General features: G+C 30.9%; 3 protein-coding genes across 3 annotated transcripts; 2 read left to right on the top strand and 1 right to left on the bottom strand.

Annotated features, from left to right (window-relative positions):
- Positions 1-297: 297 nt before the first annotated feature.
- Positions 298-2,473, bottom strand: LOC124842799 (uncharacterized). Its single transcript, XM_047319366.2, has one exon. It carries the CDS (start codon positions 2,091-2,093, stop codon positions 423-425), a length of 1,671 nt encoding a protein of 556 aa, XP_047175322.1. The 5' UTR covers positions 2,094-2,473; the 3' UTR covers positions 298-422.
- A 5,999-nt stretch (positions 2,474-8,472) lies between these two features.
- LOC124842800 (uncharacterized) lies at positions 8,473-12,899 on the top strand. Its single transcript, XM_047319367.2, has 9 exons — positions 8,473-8,631; positions 9,571-9,627; positions 9,715-9,843; positions 9,915-10,049; positions 10,453-10,545; positions 10,645-10,779; positions 11,187-11,284; positions 11,632-11,842; positions 12,556-12,899. The coding sequence occupies exons 3-9, from the start codon at positions 9,732-9,734 to the stop codon at positions 12,639-12,641; spliced, it is 870 nt and encodes a 289-aa protein (XP_047175323.1). The 5' UTR covers positions 8,473-8,631; positions 9,571-9,627; positions 9,715-9,731; the 3' UTR covers positions 12,642-12,899.
- Positions 12,900-14,978: 2,079 nt separating this feature from the next.
- LOC124842798 (syntaxin-132-like) lies at positions 14,979-18,712 on the top strand. The gene is made up of 13 exons (XM_088094433.1): positions 14,979-15,220; positions 15,699-15,812; positions 15,997-16,053; positions 16,128-16,176; positions 16,735-16,823; positions 16,927-17,000; positions 17,087-17,129; positions 17,212-17,272; positions 17,406-17,431; positions 17,525-17,602; positions 17,974-18,054; positions 18,139-18,204; positions 18,311-18,712. Exons 1-13 carry the CDS (start codon positions 15,203-15,205, stop codon positions 18,473-18,475), a joined length of 921 nt encoding a protein of 306 aa, XP_087950559.1. The 5' UTR covers positions 14,979-15,202; the 3' UTR covers positions 18,476-18,712.
- The last annotated feature ends 3,409 nt before the right edge of the window (positions 18,713-22,121 follow it).

The following is a 22,121-nucleotide window of genomic DNA, read 5'->3' as shown; positions in this document are numbered from 1 at the left end:
GTATGGTACGAATGTGTTTAGAATACTGAGCTTAAGTTTTTGGACCGAACACCCATTGCTCTTCGCTCTTCTTCACCACTAAAGGATTTTAGGCCAATATGCTCCAATTCACCTGTTTTTGTTTATGATCATGGATAAATTAAAGTTAATGGATCAAAATAACTCATTTATTTAGTTTTAATCTATAATAGTTTTAAAAGTATTGTGTTGCTTTACTTATTTGTTGAATGATGATGAATCTCTTCTGAGTGATACAATGTGCCTTGATCTTCAGGATTGGTCTATAAGTGAACAAAATTGAAGATCAAAAACCCTTTCTTTTCTTTTATTCAATTTACAGTGATAAACTTGGAAGATTTACCAGACAATGCAAGACTTTTAGAAGATACAATACAAACTGAAACTAAGATTGAGGGAAAAAGCTATGTTTTGTCAATATCATCAGCCTCCTGAACTCTTTCAGTATTCTGCAGTAACTGACGTGCTGTTTTTAGCTTGCCACACTTCTGAAACACCTGTTCAAAATTGTCTCTAGCATAAGCTGATAAAGGAATACCCTTTTCCAGCATTGATTTCACTTTCTCATAAGCAGCATCTAGTTCACCTCCTCTACACAACTTCTGCAACTTCTGGTTCTCCAATTTTCTATCCAATTTAACACAAAGATCCAACCGATCATGTTCTCTCAAAAGACTCTCCACTAAATTGTAAGTGTGAAAATTTGGAAGCAATCCCAAACCCAACATTTCAATCATCAAGTCATAAGCAACTTTCCAGTTCTTACCCTCACCATGACCATGGATCAGAGCAGTGTAGGTTAAATAATCAGGAAGGCATCTGTTCTTGTTCATGATTTCAAAGACCCTGGTAGCATCCTTTAACTTTCCCAATTTACACAGCATAGGTATAACAGAATTATAAACAACCAACTTTGGCTTTAAGCCACGACTCAACATCCTCCCAAACAAATCACTAGCTTCCTCCACTCTGTGACATTCGCACAATGCCTTTATAACAACAGAGTAACCCTCATGAGCACACCTCAGTTTCCTTTCCTCAACAATCCTCAAAACTCTAACAGCTTCTTCTGTATTACTCAAGCGACAAAGCTCACAGATAAGCTTAACCACAACAAAAGAACTAGGTAACAATCCAGCCTTACAAACTGCCCAAAACACTTGAACTGCAGGCTGCATTGCATCACTATTTCCTCCCATGTTAGGGACTAATATAGTATATGGTCTCCGAGTGTTCCTCACTCTCACTTTCTCGACAGATCCTTCTTTTGCACTAGTCAAACACAGTTCCCCAATAAGAATATTAACAGCAGATCGAGTAGGGAGCACTCCAATCTTTTCCATTTGATTAAAAATCTCAAGGGCCGACTCTACTCTACCAAACTTACAAAAACCAACAATCATGTTACTGCAGGAATAAGTATCAGGAGTATCAATCTTGTGAAAGATTGAAAGTGCAAGCTGAATCATCTCCAAAGATGATTCCCTCTTGCAAAGAACATAAAGCATGTTATTACACACAAGGTTATCAGGCTTACACTTGAACACAGTCTCCATATCCTCAAACAGTGACAGTGCTTCCTTAATTCTTCCTTGTCTCCCCAAAAACCTGATGCAAATGGCCAATGCCTTAGGCGACACTCCACCCTTGTGAAACGCCACTGTGGTCAGCAAACATTTGACGTCGTCAAAGAGCTTTCTTCTACCCAAGAAATCAGCCATGTACTCAACCACAGAATCATCAAAGTGAAACCCCATGTGGGTCCCCGCCAAGGAGAAAAATTTCAAGGTTTTGGCCCTACCCAGTTGCTTGTAGCCCCTCAAAACGCCCAGAACCAGGTTGGAGGTTAATTCTAGCTTGTGACGAGCCAAAACACCAGCCATGGCGCTGTCGTTGGCGCAAGAGACAAGGTCAGAGAGAAGAGAAGAAGGGTGAACGACATGAGAAGGAGGCGAATTGCTGCGTGGGATTGGGAAACTGGGGAGAGTTTGGGGAGACGAGGAATGGAGAAATCGTGAAGAAGCGTTGAAAACATGAACAGAGAAAACAGCTGCATTTCGAGGCCTGCAAAGCATTACAGTTTGAAAGACAAATGTTTTGGGTCTGCTTTTCTTCTTTCTTTCTTGGTTGGATTAAATTTCAGGTCGGAAAAACTGCAAATCAATCATTTCCATTTTCAAACCTTCCAACGCAGTTAACTCTCCCTAGAATCCTTTTTGAGTTGGTAAACTCGATCAAACTCTTGTAGTATAGAATCGGTTCAGCTAGCTCGGTTGAACACTAGAAGGAAAAAACGACAGCGGATTTGTTTTGTTTGTAGCGTCGTAGACATTGCATTTGTTTATTTCGGCATTCTCCAATGGCAGAAACAGAGCCTTATTCGTCTTCTTTCTCAGATTTTGCCTTCCCACATCCTCCTTTGAGTTTCTGGGTTAGGGATTAGGGTTTCTCTTTTCTTATATTCCATGTATGTAATATTATAAGTATAAAAGAATTATTTGAAATAATATAAATTAATTAATGATAATGTATCTTCTATAACTATTCTTTAACATTTTTTTCTATAGGTTTAATAGTCTTTTTTTTGTCCCAAATTTTTTTATTTTTTTGAAAAAGTCTCTGGTTTAAAAAAAGTGTTGTTCACGTGTCATTATTTAGATGTATGTTTATTGATGTGTGTTATGTAGTTGGAGGTTGAGGTGGATATTCAGAAATTGGGTGTTTAAAATTGGGGGAAAAACTTAGTTAGGTGTTAATTCTTGCTTCTTTCTTCCTTTCTCTTTACCAATTCAAATTCCTCCTTTCTTGGGAAAATCTTCACGCTCGTTTTCCTGGGATTTCTCGTTCCGCGTTCCTGTTAATCGTTTTCGTGATCGGAACCAGGGTTTCAATCTCTGTTCAATTCCCTTGCCTTTCCGTTTGCTCGTGAGTTCTCAATAGGTTAAGAAAAAACCCACTCAGGCCTTCGTTCTTTCATTTCCTTAGGGGCTTCATTGTTCGATTCAGGGTTTAATAAAATAAATTCACTCACTCACGGTTCGCAGGGCGTTTCAAGATTTAATACTCGGGCCATTGCCAGGATATATTGTGAATTTGGCTAAGCCTCGTGAGTTTGGGGTTTGGATTGCACAATTATTGGTGACGACGTTTCGATTTGAATGCAATTAGGGTTTCGAGGTGCACAAATTTGTTGATGTGAATGATTGCAGCGGCGTGATAGTTAAGCGGACGATGAAAGCCGAAGCGCCGAACTTGAAAAGATGTAAGATTGACGGTACCGAGAATGCTATTCAGAAGAAGCGTAGGGTGAACGGGTTGTTCTCGTTGGGAGTGTTGGGGTATTCTGAATATTTCAGCAGTGGTTCTGGTTCTTGGAGTAGTGAAGGATCGTATTGGGGCGATGGTGGTAAAGAACAGCTAACTGAGTTTTTCCCCAATTTTAAACACCCAATTTATGAATATCCACTCAACCTCCAATTACATAACACGTCACTAGGCATACATCTAAATAATGACACATGAACATTGTTTCTTGCCAAATCATCAATGCACTAACTCCGTTCGATTTTATTTAATGGAAGGGACGACGTTGACACAATATTTACCAACGCACGATCAACTTGACACTTTTTTTAACCAGGAACCTTTTTGAGAAAAATAAGTAAATTTGGGGACAAAAAAGGCTATTAAGCCTTTTATATACTTCCTTATTAATTTTCTTTATTTTTAATTTTTTTATTTTGTAATTATTTTTAAAATTTAATTAATTACTTATGATAAGAAATTTACTCATAATAAAATAATAAAAGTTATTTATTTTATAATTATCTTATATAAACAATTATAAATTTAATAAATATAGTTTTATTTTAATAATCTATTATATCTACTACTAGGTTTTTTATGGGTTATTTAAATTTGAATTTATTAATTAATATAATAAATTAATTGAACTGTGTTTAGATAAATGTTGAATTGTAGAAAATGATAAATAAATATAAAATGATAAAGTACTTTAATATCTATGAATTGTGTGTGAAGTATAGATCTTCAAGAATATTGTTTGTATAATAATTATATTTAGGTATAAATAAATAAATAATTTTAATAATTGAATGATTTTAATTATTAATTTTCTAATTCTTTCTCAATTAAAAAAATAATTTAAATTATAATTGAATGGATTATACACATAACAAAATAGATATCAATTTTAAAACAAACAACGTACATTTATTGCCAAAAAAAAATATATAGTTAAAAGTTTTTTTTCGTATTGTTTAATTAGTTATTAATACTTATTCTTAATAAAGTTTTTTTTAAAGGATGTTAAGATAAAATTATCTAAAAATATTAGGTTGTCTAGTAATTTGAAGTTTTGAAATTTAACGTTAATGAAATATTTCTTAGAAAGAACATGGTCTGGTAAAATATTAACTATGACTAATTGAGTATAGACAAGAAAGTCAAGGTGAAAAACAAATATAGACAAACTAACTCAAACTGAGAATATATCATGAGATGATTTGAACACTATTTAGAACCCCACAAATAAACATTTGATGAGAAGTGACACAAGAATAAGTATCTTGAAAAATATCGTCTAAGCCCGTACGAAACCTATTTAAAAAGGCAAAAGCATCTTATCAGTAGGAGAATCCTACAAAAACTTAGTAAGACATTATGCTTAAAATATCCACACACAAGTGTCTAAATTACTCTTGTAAAAAGTAAGTGTAAAAATTTCTTCTAAAGAAGAAGCAAGTTTTACAAAGATGATTTATGATAAGCATCGTCTAAACCAATGCAAAACTTAAAGATAAGTTCTTAAAGCTTGAAATTAACATGTCTATCCTTGATGAAAACAAAACATTGAATCGTAACTTTTTGTATCTGTTGATAGGGGAGCCTAACTTCTATACATATTGGTTTTTGATGATGAATAGGTTTAAATGATTAGAAAGGGTTTCAATCATTATTGCAAACAAAATGACATAACAAATGTTTAAATCATTAACATGTTAATGCTAGATGTTTTAATCTATTCATGGTTAGTGAAATAAGCCTAAAACATATTGAAAAGCTAGTTTCAGGTAATAATAATCGATTACATAAGAGATATCATCCATTAGATTAAGCCAGAGCACTTAGAAAGCTAAATAGGAGAAAATCACTCTGTTATAATTGATTATATAAGTTACATAATCGATTAAAACAAAGAGAAAGACATAATTTGTTATATAAGTAACATATTTTGTTAAGAAAGACAAATGGATGACTAATTAGGCTAAGCGGAAATATAATCGATTATATAAGTTCTATAATCAATTAAAACAGAAAGTAAGGTCTAATCCATTATACAGATAACCTAATCTGTTAGGTTAGTTGAAACAGGCAGTTATAGACATATATGTTGAAATAATCGATTATACATGTGTAATAATATGTTAAGACAAAGACAAAAACATAATAGATTATGCTAATAACGTAATCGATTAATTTGTGCCAGGATTTGATTTTTCTATATAAACCATATGTGAGACCTGTTTCATTAATGTTTTAATTTTCAAATACTAACATACTTTCTAAGTTTTGAGTACAAGGTCTCTCAAGTAGAGTTCTTGGAGGATTTCATGCTTCATTGGTGATCAAACATTCAAAGACTCATTCAAGATCAAGTGGACTTCACTGTTGTTGATATATCTACACTAGAAGAATGTGTTATGATCAATGTATCATTCTTTCTACATTGTGTAGCACCTGTGCGAGTAGGTCAGGTTAGAGATTGAGGGTTTTCATCTCTTGTATTGAGTGAGAGTGAGTGTTTTCATCTCTTATTTGTGTTGTAATATGATTTGAGGGTGGTGAGGATAACAATTGAGAGTTTCATTGTATTCTCAACTCAAATTTGATTTAGTGGAAAGTCTTTCAACTCAGGTTGTTGGGAGAAAATTGGATGTAGGCTTGTGATAAGTTGAACCAATATAAATCTTGGCGTTCTTTTACCTTTCTTTTATATTTCTTTACTTAGTTGATTCATTTAATCTTTGGGTATTGATTTCAAGTTTTAAGAATTCTTTAAATATTTGAAAAAGATTTTCGAAAAAGTTTTAAATCCAATTCTCCCCCTCTTGGATTGAGATATAATCTTGGATTGAGATATAAGACCTTTTATTTCTAACAATATCCAATCAATGTTAAGAGAAAAAGAGCTAAAGTGAGTATACTGTCTAATGAACATAAGCTCTAAACAATAAGACATAGTTTTAATCATGTCATTAATGAGAACGTCTTTCAGAAGAAACAATCTAATGAAAAGCATACCCAATATTATACTTCAAGAATGCTTTCATTAACAAGTATCTAACACTCAACATAATCTGTCAATATTTGAACGTTATACTAAGCAAGATGCATTTATTAGAAGAGAATACAAGAACGAGTCTCCATCGACAATACCATGTGCAAAAGATAAGAGGTTACTCCAACTTTCATTCCCACGTAACTATTTCACCACATAGATATTCTAGAAACAACAAATCATTCAATAAGTTCTTTAATGCCCATACTAAATTCACCTAATATAGACAACATGGATAATCTTCATCCTCCTGTTTTTCGTGTAATATGTCATTCTTTTTACTTTCGCTAATTCTTAGTCCTTAAAAGCCTACTTTCTTTCTCACGTATTATTCTCTTTTCTTGTGCTGGAATTTCCTTTGTATCTGCTCATGGACACTGATGACATGTCATACAAGACATTTTATAATGTGCAAGAATCTCCTTCATTAGGTGACCCTCATAGTGCTTGGACATTGATTGAAGAGTCCTGTAATTTTATGTTATTTTCATTAAATTCTTGATTTGATCTTTTAACAGTTGATCGTTTTCTATAGCTTCATCTCCTAGTGCTAATGTAAGCTTATTAGAAGAGAATACAAAAGTGAGTCTCCATCGACAATACCGTGTGCAAGAGATCAGAGGGCACTCCAACTTTCATTCCCACGTAGGTGTTTCACTGTATAGAGTTCCAAAAACAAAAAATTATTCAAGAAGTTCTTTAATGCCCATACAAAATGCACCTAATAGAGACAACATGGATAATCTTCATCCTCTTGCGTTTCATGTAATATATCATTCTTTTTACTTTTGGTAATTCTGAGTACTTAAAAGCCTACTTTCTTTCTCACGTATTATTCTCTTTTCTTATGTAGAAATTTCCTTTGTATATGCTCATGGACACTAATGACATGTCATACGAGACAATCTATAATGTGTGGGAATCTCCTTCATTAGGTGACCCTCACAGTGATATGAGCTTGGACATTGATGACATGTCATATGAGGCAAGTATACTATATATATAGTCTGATGTGTTTTTTCTATGAATACTAAAACCTTAATGACTAGAAAAACTTTAAATTGATAACTGTTTAAAATTGGACAACAAAAGCTTCTTGAGGTAAGTGAATGGATCGATGACAACTCAGAAAGGGGTTTGTTAGAAGACGTTATTGCAAAACAAATGCAGACAAAAAGTTGTCTACTACCTAAGAACTTGGAGGATCAGAACACTTATATTTGCATGATATGTCAGCTATGAAATATAGCAACATGTATATTTTATATTTTATAGGGTACAAGTTTATTTGTTCTTTTTATATACTAGATTGTGGTTATTCATTAAAATTTGATATATAAAAAATATGTTTTACTCTTTCTCATATTAATTGGAATGCTTGTGCATGATTTCACATAATAAATATAAGAATAAAGAGAATATTGGAATTCTTCAATGCGAACATGAATACCATGCAAAGTGTATAAAAGATGATTACATGAAAAAAATGTTTATTCCTTGTGAAAATAATAAACATTAATATTGGATAGAAGCAAAAATTAAACTACATAATTCATTATTTGAGTGATTTCATATTTTGTATTGGATCAAGTAATATATATTCATTGTTTACGTTTCTCATGAATTAGTAAACATAGTTACATTCTCAAATTAGATAATAGAATAATACATTTAATGTCTTATTTTCAAGTAATCATTTTCAATAAGAAACTACATAGAATTATTATTATTATTATTATTATTATATATAATTTTATCATTTAAGATATAATCATTTAAAATTAAAAGAATTTTATTTTCAAATTAGATATTATCATTTATAAATTAAAATAATTATGTTATCATTTTATTTTTTTAATAATTATTTTTTAAATTCAAATAATTGTTTATAATAAAAAAATATGTAATAATAAAAATATATACAATTTATTTATTATTATAATTATTTTTAATAAAATATATTTTTATAAGATAATAAAATTTTGTTAGAATAAAAAATATGAAACAAGTGCTTATAGATGTTTCGATTAATTTTAATAAAGAAAGTTCTATGTATTTATTTAAGAATGTCAAAATATTATTTTTTAAAAGGTTTTGAAGTGCAGATTGGGAAGCTGTTTAAAAGTTGTATAGTTTGAACCCCTCATCGCCTCCTTCCTTCTTTTCGCCGCGCCGACTCATTCTCTCCTCCGTTTCACTCTTCCGCCGCCGTGGCAGTGACACGACCTCGTGCAACTCCTCTTTTTCTCAAGGTTCTTTCTCTCTCCCTCTATATTCTTCACTATTGGAATTGAATGTAATGCTACTCTATAACTGATTAGAGTCTCTCTGTTTTGGTTTTACTCACTGTTGTGTATTGTTTATGTTCGATCCCTAAAGAAAGAATGCAAAACACGAGGAAACAGCTGTATGTGTTATTTGAATTAATATCATTGTTTTAATCAAGACCTATTCCTTTGTCTTAGGATTCTCTTCGCCATGTATTGTCTAAACTTTGTGTTTTTAGATTGTTTATTCTTTACATTTGTTTGGATTGTCTAACCTTTGAATTTTTAGATAGGAAAATATCTCTTTAACAATTTGTTTGTTAAAATATAACGATGTTTTAGATAATGTACCCCTCATGTTTATCATCCTCTAACCTTTCTGTTCTAAAAAATATCTATTATTTATTTCCTTAACCTCTAAATTTTTTTTAATATCAAATATATTTATTAAACTAGAAAACACACAAACAAACACCATCCTTGCACGAGTTTAAATACTAATTATGGTAAAAGTTAACTTTTTATTTTCTCAACCATTTTTATAATAAAAAAAGTGAATAAATATGTGCATGACATGTGTTTCCAATATTAATAATAATAATTCTAGGGTTCATGACAATCTAATCTTTTTATTTTCTCCTTATCTCTATTTCTAACAATCTAATCTTTTAAAAAAAATAAAAATAATATACTAAAAAATATTCTAGAAGATCTTAAAAATATTTTCTCTAATTAAAAGATTATACAGATATTTTCTCTAATTAAAAAGATTATATAGATATTTCTTTTAATCACAACACTTTCTATCCTCTTTATTCCCTCAGTGTAATGCTCAATCAATTTCACTTTTTGCATGTGCCAATCTAGCAATTTGTTCTGCTTTCGAGTTAATTTGTTAAACCAGTTTTCGATTTCTTCTTGCAGAGCTTCCTCCTCCACTTGTATCTGCAGGCTCTGTCATTGTTTAGGTGGTCCTTACAGGTTCGTCCTTATGAATGCTTCTTATGTATCGTGTATACTTGATCCATAGTTTGCGGATTAACCATAATATTTTTGGTTCATTCACAGGGTGAGTATTTAGTACAATGAAGGTAAAGAAGGCTAAAAGAGATCTGCATACTGGGGAAAAGAAGAAGAAAAGGAACAGGGAACGAAAAGATGAAGTTGAGATTCAAGCTACTGTGGAGGATGTTGAAGGTAACTGTGCTTTGTTTTCATAATCATCACCCTTTTGTTTGGCGGTCTCTGATGTAAAGTGTTTGTTTCAGTGGATAATGAAATACATGTTAGTGACACAAAGAAGGAGAAGGCTTCTATCAACAGAAAAAGGAAGAACAACGATAAAAGTCTAGTTAGGAAACGAAAACCAAAGGGTGAAGAAGTTGATTTGGAAGAGCAAAGCGGTGAGTTGAAGTTATATGGAGTGTAGGATAGTGTCATAGTTTAAACTAGAATATATATATATATATATATATATATATATATATATATATATATATGTATATATACATGTATATATACATGTATATATACATATATATATATATATACATGTATATATACATGTATATATATATACATGTATATATACATGTATATATATATATACATGTATATATACATATATATATTTTCAATTGTTGTAGAGCAATTGCTCATACTTGTCTAATACTATACTGTGTTAATTTTTATTTGCTGGCATTGTCTCTCCCTGTTCTGGCATTTAGTATAGACATCTTTTTATAAAAAAATACTTTAACTATGTCGTCCTGATCGTGTTCAACATATTTGGTTAAATGGTTACAGATGAAGTAGTAGACAATTGTCATTCTAGTGCTGAGGAGATCCAAGACTTTGGTGGTGATAGATATTTGAATACTGGAGCACTTATCACACCCTGTAAGAAAATACATTTTCTAGTTTAATTCGTTTTGCAATTTGGAATGTAATATTTGAATTTATGATTCGGTTTCCCTCATGACAATTTTTATCATGTAGGTAGTTCGAAGAAAGATAAGAAAAAAACAAAAAAGGATGATAGAAATTCACAGGATAAGGGAGAAGGGTACAACAATCACAAGGAAGTTTATACTATTTCCTTCGTAGATGATGACTGCTCAAAAGGAATGAAAAGTATGAATTGCTAATATTAAGCGCATTTATTTTTGTTTGATTTAAAACTCCAAACATTAGACATCCATAACTTTTACTTGTGTTATACATGAGATGATGGACATATAATTTTGTAATGCAAAAAATTGTATCATAGTTACTGCACGGTGTTGCAAGTCTATTTGAATGTATTTTGCTCAATTTGGAATAGTAATTGCCATATTTCAGGATTTTTATGTTAGTTTTCATCTGTATATCTCTCATCTTTTGCCATCATCCACCACTACTATCGTATATGTTTGAACATTTATAGATATCTTTCTTTCAATCTGTTGACAGAATGGATTGTGATGCACCTTTGTATTCTGTCCATATTTGTCACCAATTTACTAATAATAGTTTCTGAATGGGAACTTCTGAAACTACAGAATGGATCATGGAATACCATCAAAGCAGACCAAGATTGGAAGTATTGCAGCATCAAATTGATGACTTTATAATTGCTCATGAAGAAAAACTGGAAGAGGTAATTATTTTGACAAAAATGCACGTAATGGATAACAGAACAATTAGACGCACTTGTCATATTAAGCACTGGTTCATAAGATGGACTTTTTTCTTCAGGCAAATTATTATTGGCACGTATCAATTTTGATGCTCATGTTACATAACACCATTACTTAAAAATTAGGTTAATTTTTACTGTTTTGTGGCTAAATGTAAGTGCCAGTGACTAATTCTCCATTTTATCATATAAGCTTCTTTTTGAATTCCATAAATGTTTAAGCTTTTATTTTTCATATTGTACGAATGATCCCACATTTTTTTGTCTTTATTTTTGTTATACATGTAATGATTTATTTATCATTGCAGGAAAGAAAAGAAAAAGAAGCCATTGCTGCAGAAGGGGGGTGGACAGTTGTTGTCCACCATAAAGGTAGAAAGAAAACTACTGATTCTGAAACTGGAATTGCAGTGGGTTCGGTTGCTCAAGCAGCCGTGGAGAACAAAATGACCAAAAAGAAACGTAAAGAAGTTGGTCTAGATTTCTACCGATTTCAAAAAAGAGAAGCACAGAGAAATGGTATGATATTTTTTTTTTTGAAATTGATCTAAAAGTTGTTCTGTTTATGTCAAACAAATGTCATTAATTAGGGAGTTTTCTATCAAAGTTTGGATGAAAAAAAATTTAGAAGCTGAGTCATCTGCTCTTTTGTTTCTAATGAATTTCTTAATGTGTAAGTAAAAAAAACCGTAATGTTTTTCCATTTCTATTCCCATACTTGATTATTTATTTAACTTTCCATAACTTCTATTGTGCTGAAGATCCACAGCCCATCTTATCAGTAAATTAAAGTTTATACATGAAAACACTAGCAAATTCTGGATGGTACTTGAAATGAATGTCTATTGTTGTGGTTGTACTCCCTCAAAGAATGATTTGATTTTATGTTGAAGTCTCATGCTTTATATCATCCATGTATTGTATCATTCATAACTGCTTGTGTTCAAGATTTTAAACCCGTTTTGCTGCCAAGTAAAGATTTTATTCACAAATGACTGTAAGGAAAAGAATATTTCTGTACATTCATGAAATAGATCTCATGTTGCTATTGGTTGGAACTGCTCAAGGAATTATATGATTTTATGTATATATATCATGCTTTATATCTCATTTTTTTTCTTAGCTCAAGTTGTTGGAAATCAAAACCTAGTAACTCTTTGAATCGATTTTGATTAGATTTTTGTTATTGTTGGTGATCAAAGTGAGATAAACCCTTTTTATTTTGTTTGCAGAAATCATGACACTGCAGAGCAAATTTGAGGAGGATAAAAAACGTCTGCAGCAGATGAGAGCTGCCAGAAAATTTAGGCCTTATTAATCAATGTTTTTAGCACAGTACAAGTCAAATTAAGAAAAAGAAAGAGTTCATTTATCTTTCCAATTTTGCCGAAGGTATTTGTACATTAATGTAGGTAGTCGTTATTTTATTTCTTGTAACATGACTTTGCAGGGTTTAATGTAGGTAATAGTACATTAAGACAATGTTTTGATGTTATACTTCATATTGTCTTGTTCAATTATGTATTCTGCTATTTTTTTGGCTCTCCTAAAATTATATTATGTGCTTGTCTGAGGAGTTGTATATTGTCAACATCTCTTTGGAGTTTTTGTATTGATTGACATTGTAAGAGGAAGCACCCTTGAGGAAGTTGGTTCATGAATCTTATTTTGCGTTTTTTTTCTCCTATATTTTTGTATAAGAGTTGAGACAATCCAATTATCTTTCTTTAATTATATTTGTTATTTTTTCCATAAAAAGAAAAAAAGAACGAGAATAAGGATACCTCACTTAACAATTATAAATTAAATAAAATAGATAAGATGATAATTGTCTCGTTCTCTTACCAGGAGTACGTAGAGAATTCAAATTTCTACTTTTATAGTATTTTTTTATTCTCAGATTATACCTCCTTTTCTCTTCATTGCTGTATTTTCTTTGTGAGGAAATGTAAATTAATACTTCTATTTATACCAAATTTTACAATTATTACTTCTATAATATTTTCATTTTTAATATTTTCTTTATCTCTTACTCTCATCTTTGACTTAGAGAGAGAATAATATTTTCGATTTCAATATCAATGTAAGCTTTTGAATTAAATTTTTAAGTTGTGTCTATAAAGAAAAAATGTCATATTAATAGTAAAGAAATTGAATATCAAATTCAATATATATTTACATATTCAATGCGATAAAGGATGCAACTCTTTGAGTGGATGTGAAAATAGAGAAAAATATATATATATATATAATGGTTAAGAAGTGGACTTTAAATTTAACTCAACCTCACAAAATCAGCTTGTAAAGTGAAGTTTGCATTCTGCCATTACACCTTTCGTTGTTGGCAACGACGCTATCTCTTGTTGCCGGCGGTGTCATCGTCTATCGCTACCACTACCAGAGTTTTAGTTTCGAAGATTTTGATCGTCTCAGCCAGACGACCACCATGTCATCAATGACGCCTAGCTCCTACGCGCTCTCAGTGCCTTTTGAAGTTGTGAATTTGTTCCTTTTTTTGTCGTGCATGGTGACATGTTTAGTAGCAATTCAGAACGTTGAGGTTGCTCGTTTTTCTCTTTCAAGTTCATCATGCGTTGTTGTACATCCCGTCTCCTTTTAGGCAGCTATTTAGAGCATCAAGGTTACTATTTTTCTTTTTTCTTCTCAAACTGTTGTTCAACTCTTTTTTCAGCTTATGCTTTCATACTCCTCTCAAACTGGGCCCGAGCTTTCGTTGGGCTTGATAGGAGCATCTTCCAGGACTCCAAGTCTTGATTCTATGTACCTACATCGTCGAGAATATAAAAAGTACAAACACATTTTACCTGCGAGGGACACTGGGATGATGACATCTACATTTCCAGTGTTGTGGCCATCGTAAAGAAGGAGGACAATGCTTTTAGGACCTTTAGGAATCTTCCAGTTCTGGTGGTTGAGGAGATGGTTCTCCATTCTTTAGGCTAATCAAGACTCCTGAAGGTTAGTTTGGGTGTAAAAGACTCTCCAATGCTTAATTAATAAGGGAATTAAAATATTTTAAAATAAAATAAGAATAATTCTTTATCAAATGAATATTTCTAATTGTATTTATATGATCAACATATACAATAAATCTATATTTCTACTAGAATAATATTTACTTTATAAATATGATATCAACGTGATAATAAATAGTAATAGAATTATAAATAATAAACATAGTTAATTATAATATATAAATATAATCAAGTGTGAAAAATATAAAGAAAAATATTTGTAAATGAATTAAATTTTCTTCATATATATATTTAATTAAATAAAAATAATATTTTTTCTTCATATAAGTTAGTGTCCAAAATAAAATAATATTTGTGAATGAATTATATAATTTTTTTATAAAAGTAAATAGAAAAACATATTCGTAACTCACGGGATAATTTTTTTTAGAATTTGTTTTGAAACAAAAAAATTAAGTTTCTTTCACCTAATGAATGTATATCCATTACATAACGAAAATAAAACCCTTTCCATATAAAATTATTGTCTAAAATCAATAAGGATTAATATTTTTCACCGATTACGAAGAGATATTTAAAATCTATAAATAAGATAAATAGTTTGTCTGAAAACTCCTTTAACTTAAATTATTTAAGAAGAATTATAATTGAAATTTTTAATCATTGCCATAACAATCTTGATTCAAATTTTTTTGTCCTCTTCGATTTAACAAATTTTCAGAATCCCTATTGAAGTCTTGCAAAAAGCATTGTGAGAGAGTTCGTCGGTTGCCCGTCATTGCTTCGCTGTCGTTTTGCCGGCCAAAACACGACAATTGTTGCCGTTTCACTATCTGCTTTGGACATTCTTTTCTTCTCTCTCAGTTTGATTTGATAATTCACGATGAACGATCTTCTCACTGTAAGCTGATATCCACAATTCCCACTTTCGATTCCAAAATTCGATTTTGATCACTGGGTCTTGCAGTTCTGTTGCTAAACTTATTGCCTTTCTGTTTTAATTTTCTGCCATCTCAGTGTCAGATTCGTACTCTGTTTTATTTTATTTTAAGAAAAAATGACATTAAGAGGTGCCCAAATTTTTGACTTGGATTCTAGTGGGAATGCGAATAGGAATCAACGTGTTCTGATATTCTAAGCAGTAAAATTCAGTTCATAGCTGAATCACTATATGGGTAGTGGAAAATTTCCTAAAGGCGGTGTATTGCATTAACACAGATCATGGTTAATCCCCAATTAGATTTCTGGTGTTTTTGTTTTGTTTTGTTACTACATGGGTTATGTTTAGTACAATGTTGTTGTGTTGTAAGATCAAAGTCTATGAATAGTTTGTTTTTCCTTTTACTATTATCATTGTTATTTGACATTCTTTCTTGCAGGATTCATTTGTTGGTGAGGCTGGTAATGGCCAGCCTTCTAGAGAAAGTGACATTGAAATGGGACATGCTCCGAGAAGCAACTCTGATATGGGAATGGAAGCTTTTAATAAGCAGGTACACAATGTGCACGCTTTTTAAAATTTTAAAGCATTTGACTATTTAAGATGCAAATTTATGAACTGAGATGTTGTAGGGTTTTTTATTATGCTGTTTCCATAGTCAACTTTTTCTTCATGTGGTTTGTTCAATAATACAGTTAATATCCGACATGTACTGATATTCTTTGTTTTGATATTAGATCCATGAGGTTGATAAACAGATCGATAAGCTGGCGGTGCTGCTTCAAAAGCTAAAGGTATCCATTATCTTCATAGTTTGTTACTTTCCAGCAGCAAGATCTCATTTATAAACTAAGAGTACTTTTTCCAGGAAGCTAATGAGGAATCGAAAGCTGTTACAAAAGCATCTGCCATGAAAGGTTTTTGTTACAATGCAATTTTATTTTTTTGGTTACACCAAGTGCAATGTTTTGTTTTTTAATTGACATCATCCATTTTTTTAGTTCAGTTATAATATTTATGGGATAGGTGCTGACAATGTATTAGGTTGAGTGTGTCATGGCTTGAGACATGACATTTTTTTTAATATACTGCATTTTACTAACATTAAATGTGAGTAAAATTTGATACTCTTTACAACAATGAATCAAATCTATTACTAAAGCATGTGCCATTAAACGTGTGTTAGGATGCAATGTTATGCTTTAATTGAACCATCCAATTTTGAATTTCCTAGTAAGATTTTCTGGTATTGGAGCTGAAATTGTATTAACTTGGGTTTGTCAGGCTGCTATAGCCAGAGAGACACATGGTAAATTGCCTTTCTAGCAACGATGGCAAGTTACATCAATATTTATGCTTCAATTTTTTTTTTTGATAGACTGCTTTTGTTCCTTACAATGCACGCGAACAATAAACCTGTAGCATTACTTTAGGTAGTGTTTATAAGACTAATAAACCTATAACATTAATTTCAGGTATCAAGAAGAGGATGGAGAAAGATATTGATGAAGTTGGAAAGATTGCTCATGGTGTCAAAACAAAGATAGAGGCTATAAACAAAGATGTATTGAGCTATTTGGCTTAAAATTGTTATTATTAGGTGTCAATTTATTGTAAAATTTTCAGACAAGTATGAAAATTATTTGTTCAGGACTTGTTTTTTTCAGAATCTATCCAATAGACAAAAGCCCGGCTGTGAGAAGGGAACAGGTATAGACAGAGCAAGGATGAATATGACAAAGTAAGTTGGTTGTACACATCTTTATTATTGTACTTGATAAAGAGGACCCGGAAAACTAAATTATTTACTTCTCCTTGAAACCACAGTTCCTTGACTAAAAAGTTCAAGGATCTCATGACAGAGTTCCAGGTATATTTAGTTTTTAACACCTAACACCAGAAGCTGTTTCCCAACTTCATGTCTGTCTTCTCATCAATGTGTTGTGCTTCAGACTCTTAGACAAAGAATACAAGATGAATATCGTGAGGTTGTGGAGAGAAGAGTTATAACAGGTTTGAACATTTCATCCCTGTGGTACACTATGGCAGTACAATTGCTTTATTTATTATTTTAAACTTATATGTTAGAAAGTGTTTAATCATCTTAACTTTGTGACACTCTGTGATTACTTGATTTGATTTACAGTTACTGGAACTAGGCCAGATGATGAGGTGAGCTTAACTCATGAACTTGTGATTTGAGATGAGATGAGATATTCACTGCATATAAATTTTGTTGTAATTGGCCATCATTGACTGTGATAGACAATTGATCACCTGATAGAAACTGGAAACAGTGAGCAAATCTTCCAGAGAGCAATTCTAGAAGCAGGCAGAGGACAGGTACCTGGTTTGTGAATTTTTACTGGAATTTGTCTTTTCCTTTTGAAAAGTTCAACACATTATGTTATCTTTTCTGTCTTTCTCTTTTCTTGGAAAAAGTGGGTTTAGTTAATACCTTAAGAAAACGGCTTAGTCAAAAATTAATTCATGATCGATACATTTTCTTCATTATCTTTCTGTTTACATCAACTTTATGCAGTAAAGCGAGTTTTCACATTCTTTCTCATGGCCAAAGTGTATAATTTTTTTTTCAGGGGCGTAGTCAATCATTTCAATTGTTTTATTTTGGTAACACATCTGAAATTATAGTAGTTATGATTTTTCTTCACTTGTGCGGAGAACTAAAACATATGAAAACCTGGATTTTTCAGGTAGTAAACACAGTAGAGGAAATTCAGGAGAGGCATGATGCTGTGAAAGAGATTGAGAAAAAACTTCTTGATTTACACCAGGTTTGCCTACACGAAGATCTCAGTCTTAAATATTTATTCTAGTTGTAACAATAGCATGTCTAATTCTATTTTACCATTTCTCAGATTTACCTTGACATGGCAGTGTTAGTTGACGCTCAAGGAGAAATTTTGGATAACATTGAAAGTCAGGTTTGTTCACTCTGCGCTCTCACCCTTAATCTGGTGTTTGCATGCATGTGTATGTGGAATACAGGGCATATTTAGCTTGATTTTCGTTAATGAGAGGCTTGTTCAGGTCAACAACGCAGTCGATCATGTCCAGAGAGGGACAACTGCACTTCAAAATGCTAAGAAACTGCAGAAGAACTCACGAAAATGGATGTGCATTGCCATCATTATACTGTTGATAATAGTAGCTATCATAGTTGTGGGTGTTCTCAAACCTTGGAAGAGTAGCTAGTGCACTTGAGTGTGTGGCCTTGTACCCTTTTGTCCATAACATATGCATTTGTGTCAAAAGAACATCTTAGAGCAGAATTTTTAGCCCTCTCTTATATAGTATGATCCAGATGTTATGTTTGTTTTGTGTGGTGTGACTGATTTCTGGATACATTCATTGTGGTGTCTCATGATATAAATTCATATTCTTTGTAGCCCTCAAAGGTTTATAATGATCATGGTCTTTTGTTTCCTTTTATTATTATTCTATAAAGCTGTTTTTCTGTCACTGTCTAGTTGTAATCTTGCATTGATATTCTTCTTGGAAAGAAAACACATCCATAGAGAACACTCATCAGTGCTTCCTAGTTCTCATTTTTGTCAGCTGGTTTAACAATTTTATTAGCGTACGTAATAACCTTTGTATAAACGTGAGACAAGGTGCACATAAATTGGTGAAATCCTGTGGAAATATTTCTGCTGATTTTATGCTCTACACATAATGTCAGTGTAGCTTCAATAGGTATTTCAAAAATAAAGGCTCACTTTCTGATATATTTGCTTCTTCAATTCACACTACCATCTTATTTCTTACTCCATTTCTTTGTTGGTTGTTATGTATCTTCATTATCTTCTTTTTCTTCATATAATAATAATAATAATAATGATGATGATTTTTGTTAGAATTATTATTATTATTATAGGCACTTACGTGCATATCGATATACATTATCCTCTATATCTATAAATTTGAAAAGCTAGCTGGCTACTTTATGAGCTCTTTTCGTATTCAATTTCAATGATATTTTATTCTATCATGCACTTATGAATTACATTATTCCTCTGAACAACTATTTTTATTGTTCTTAGGAAAAATCTGCCAGGATTTTTCTTCGTCTTTATTTAAATTTCTTTACCTCTTCATGATTTCTTTATCTTTCCTTGATTCCTTCAATTTTTATTTAATCTAATTTGTCTCTTATATCACACTTTTTTTTATTTAATTTCCTAAAGATAAGTCATCTTTGTTCCTTTTCATTTGGGTACTGATTTAAATTGATGTATCACTGTTTTAATTATTTATTTAATTTTTATTTTTATTTAATTTCTTACCTAACCTAGTTTTAATTTATTTCATGATCTTGACCACATTGATTATGCCTTGAAACTAATTAAAACGTAGACATTATTGAAATTTTATTATTTTTATTTACTAACAATTATTATAGTTAGACATATTTCTTTATCTTTCCTTTATTCCTTTTTTTTATTATTTAATCTAATTTGTCTCTCTTATATCACACTTTTTTTTTTAATTTCCTAAAGATAAATCATCTTTGTTCCTTTTCATTTGGGTACTGATTTAAATCGATGTATCACTATTTTAATTGTTTTCATTTTATTTAATTTCTTACCTAACCTAATTTCAATTTATTTCATGATCTTGACCACATTGATTATGCTTTGAAACTAATAAAAACGTATACATTATTTATTTACTAACAATTATAGTTAGTCATTTAATATTTTCCTATAAAAAATTATTAATTTTTATTGATTTGATTTGCTCTAATTAAATTATATGTTAATCTTTTATGTTCAATAATTATTATAATAATAAAAATATTTTATATTGGATTCGATGTATTGTAATGCATTTCAATATGAATTTTATTTGAATTTCAAAAGAAAATGCATCTGTAAGAATTCTTAGTTAGCTCTTGAACTCTTGCTTGATCATCTGCAGAATTACTTTTAATTACTAAGTTAATAATTTGAGTAAGTGATTACATGATTATTTTACTAATTTTTTTCCTCCTCATGCCTTTGAATACCAAAAATTGAGAGGGTGAGAGTGAAATACGGTATTTTTCCTACATAACATGTTTATGCCTTTTAGAGTAGAAGAACAAAAAGGTGAGTTAAAATATATAAAAAATGGTTAAATATATTTTTCTTTTCTAAATTATTATAAAAAATTTCAACTAACATTAAAGATTATATTATAATCCACTGTGAAATTTCATGACACGAGACTTCAGATATAATTTGTTAGAGAAGATATTTTAGATAACTTTTACAAACTATAAAAACTAAATTATTTATAATTTAGTTTAAAGAATAAAACAATTTTTTGTAATAATTTGAAACAAAAATAAAAAAACCTATTTAGTTGAAGATATTTAGGTAAAGAGAAACAAGGTAAAAGTAGTAGAATGAAAATAAAAGAGACACTTCAGTAATGTATTTGGGTGTGTTAGGCTGAGGAGTGGATCGAGGAACAGAAAATTTTCACCCACTAGGTGGGATTGAATGGTCTCAGGGATTTTAAATTGCTTTCAACTGTGAAAAATATTTTATGAAAAAAAAATTAATTTTTCATAAAATAATAATTATTATAATGACTTACACTTTCCATTTGTTTCTTTTTATTCCTTTTAGGACAAAACTTACAGGATATTGTAGGTATTGTTGTTCAATAATATTTATAGTTTTAGTTTTAGATATTTAGATTGTGCCATGTAAGCACGAGAAGTTTAAAAATCATACTATACAAAGAAACAAAATAACTTGAATTATAGATCTAATCATGTCTTTTAAAAATGCCATTTTGTAATGAACAGGTGACAAACACAACTGATCATGTGAGACTGGGTAACGATGCTCTCCAAACTGCAAAAAGTTTGCAAAAGAAGTCAAGAAAATGCATGATGATTTCCATTATATTGCTCTTGGTCATTGCCCTCATCATCGTACTCGCTGTTTTTAAACCATGGAAGAAGTAACTAGAAGAAGAGAGGAAAGTAATTTTATTGCTTAGATATAAAGAACTTAAATGTAGATATTCACATTTAATTTTCTTCGAATGAAAATGAAAACCCTCAACTGTTATAGTAGTTACTTCGATTGTAGTACTTCTACATTGTCAACTATTTTTCTTTAACTCTGAATCATGAGCAAGAGCTTTTTTCCATTACTCTTTCGTAAATAGAGCTCAACTCAAACATTTCCCAATACATAACTCTGATTAGCCAGCTATTAAACTTAGTTAAATCTACCCATATTTAACTACCAATGCTGAAGTTAGCTGATTGTTGGTTAAATAGGTACTTTAGTCGCTATATTATATGTATGTAAGGTGATGTGTGAGAGGTGTAAATGACTAGTACTACTCTTCTTCCTGTGTAAACAAATGATTGATTTGATTTCAGGAAAATTAGCATGGATAATGCATTCAAAAGTTGAGTATGCAAACACATATGGGGTAAGCTTGAATAGTTATAATTGTTAAATTAGTCATTTGATTGTGTAAATAGCAGTGGTTGATGATGCACTTCAAAAGTAGTTGAAGAGTAACCAAAACAAGGCAAGTATATGTTCTTATTATGACTTCTAAAGTCAGAATTGTTCAATGTCTTGAAATTGAACCTGTAACACCCCAAAAATTAAACATCTCACACACAAAATTATTTCATTAATAATATAAACATCGTATAATATTACAATCATCCATTTAGGAGTAACATAGTTCACACTAGAAATACATATTATTTTTTTTTAAAACATCATTAAAACACTCCTAAATTTATTTATTTTAAACTACTCTTCCTTTTTATGCTGCTTCCTCCTTCACTTGTATTGGTTCGGACGTTGTTTCGTCATCTGCT

This window comes from Vigna umbellata, chromosome 7 (assembly GCF_029865625.1).
Source record: "Vigna umbellata cultivar VRB3 chromosome 7, Vumbellata_1.0, whole genome shotgun sequence".
In the NCBI taxonomy this organism is placed as follows: Eukaryota; Viridiplantae; Streptophyta; class Magnoliopsida; order Fabales; family Fabaceae; genus Vigna; species Vigna umbellata.
Note: the sequence above shows the minus strand (reverse complement) of the source record. Positions and strands in the feature narration are given on the sequence as shown.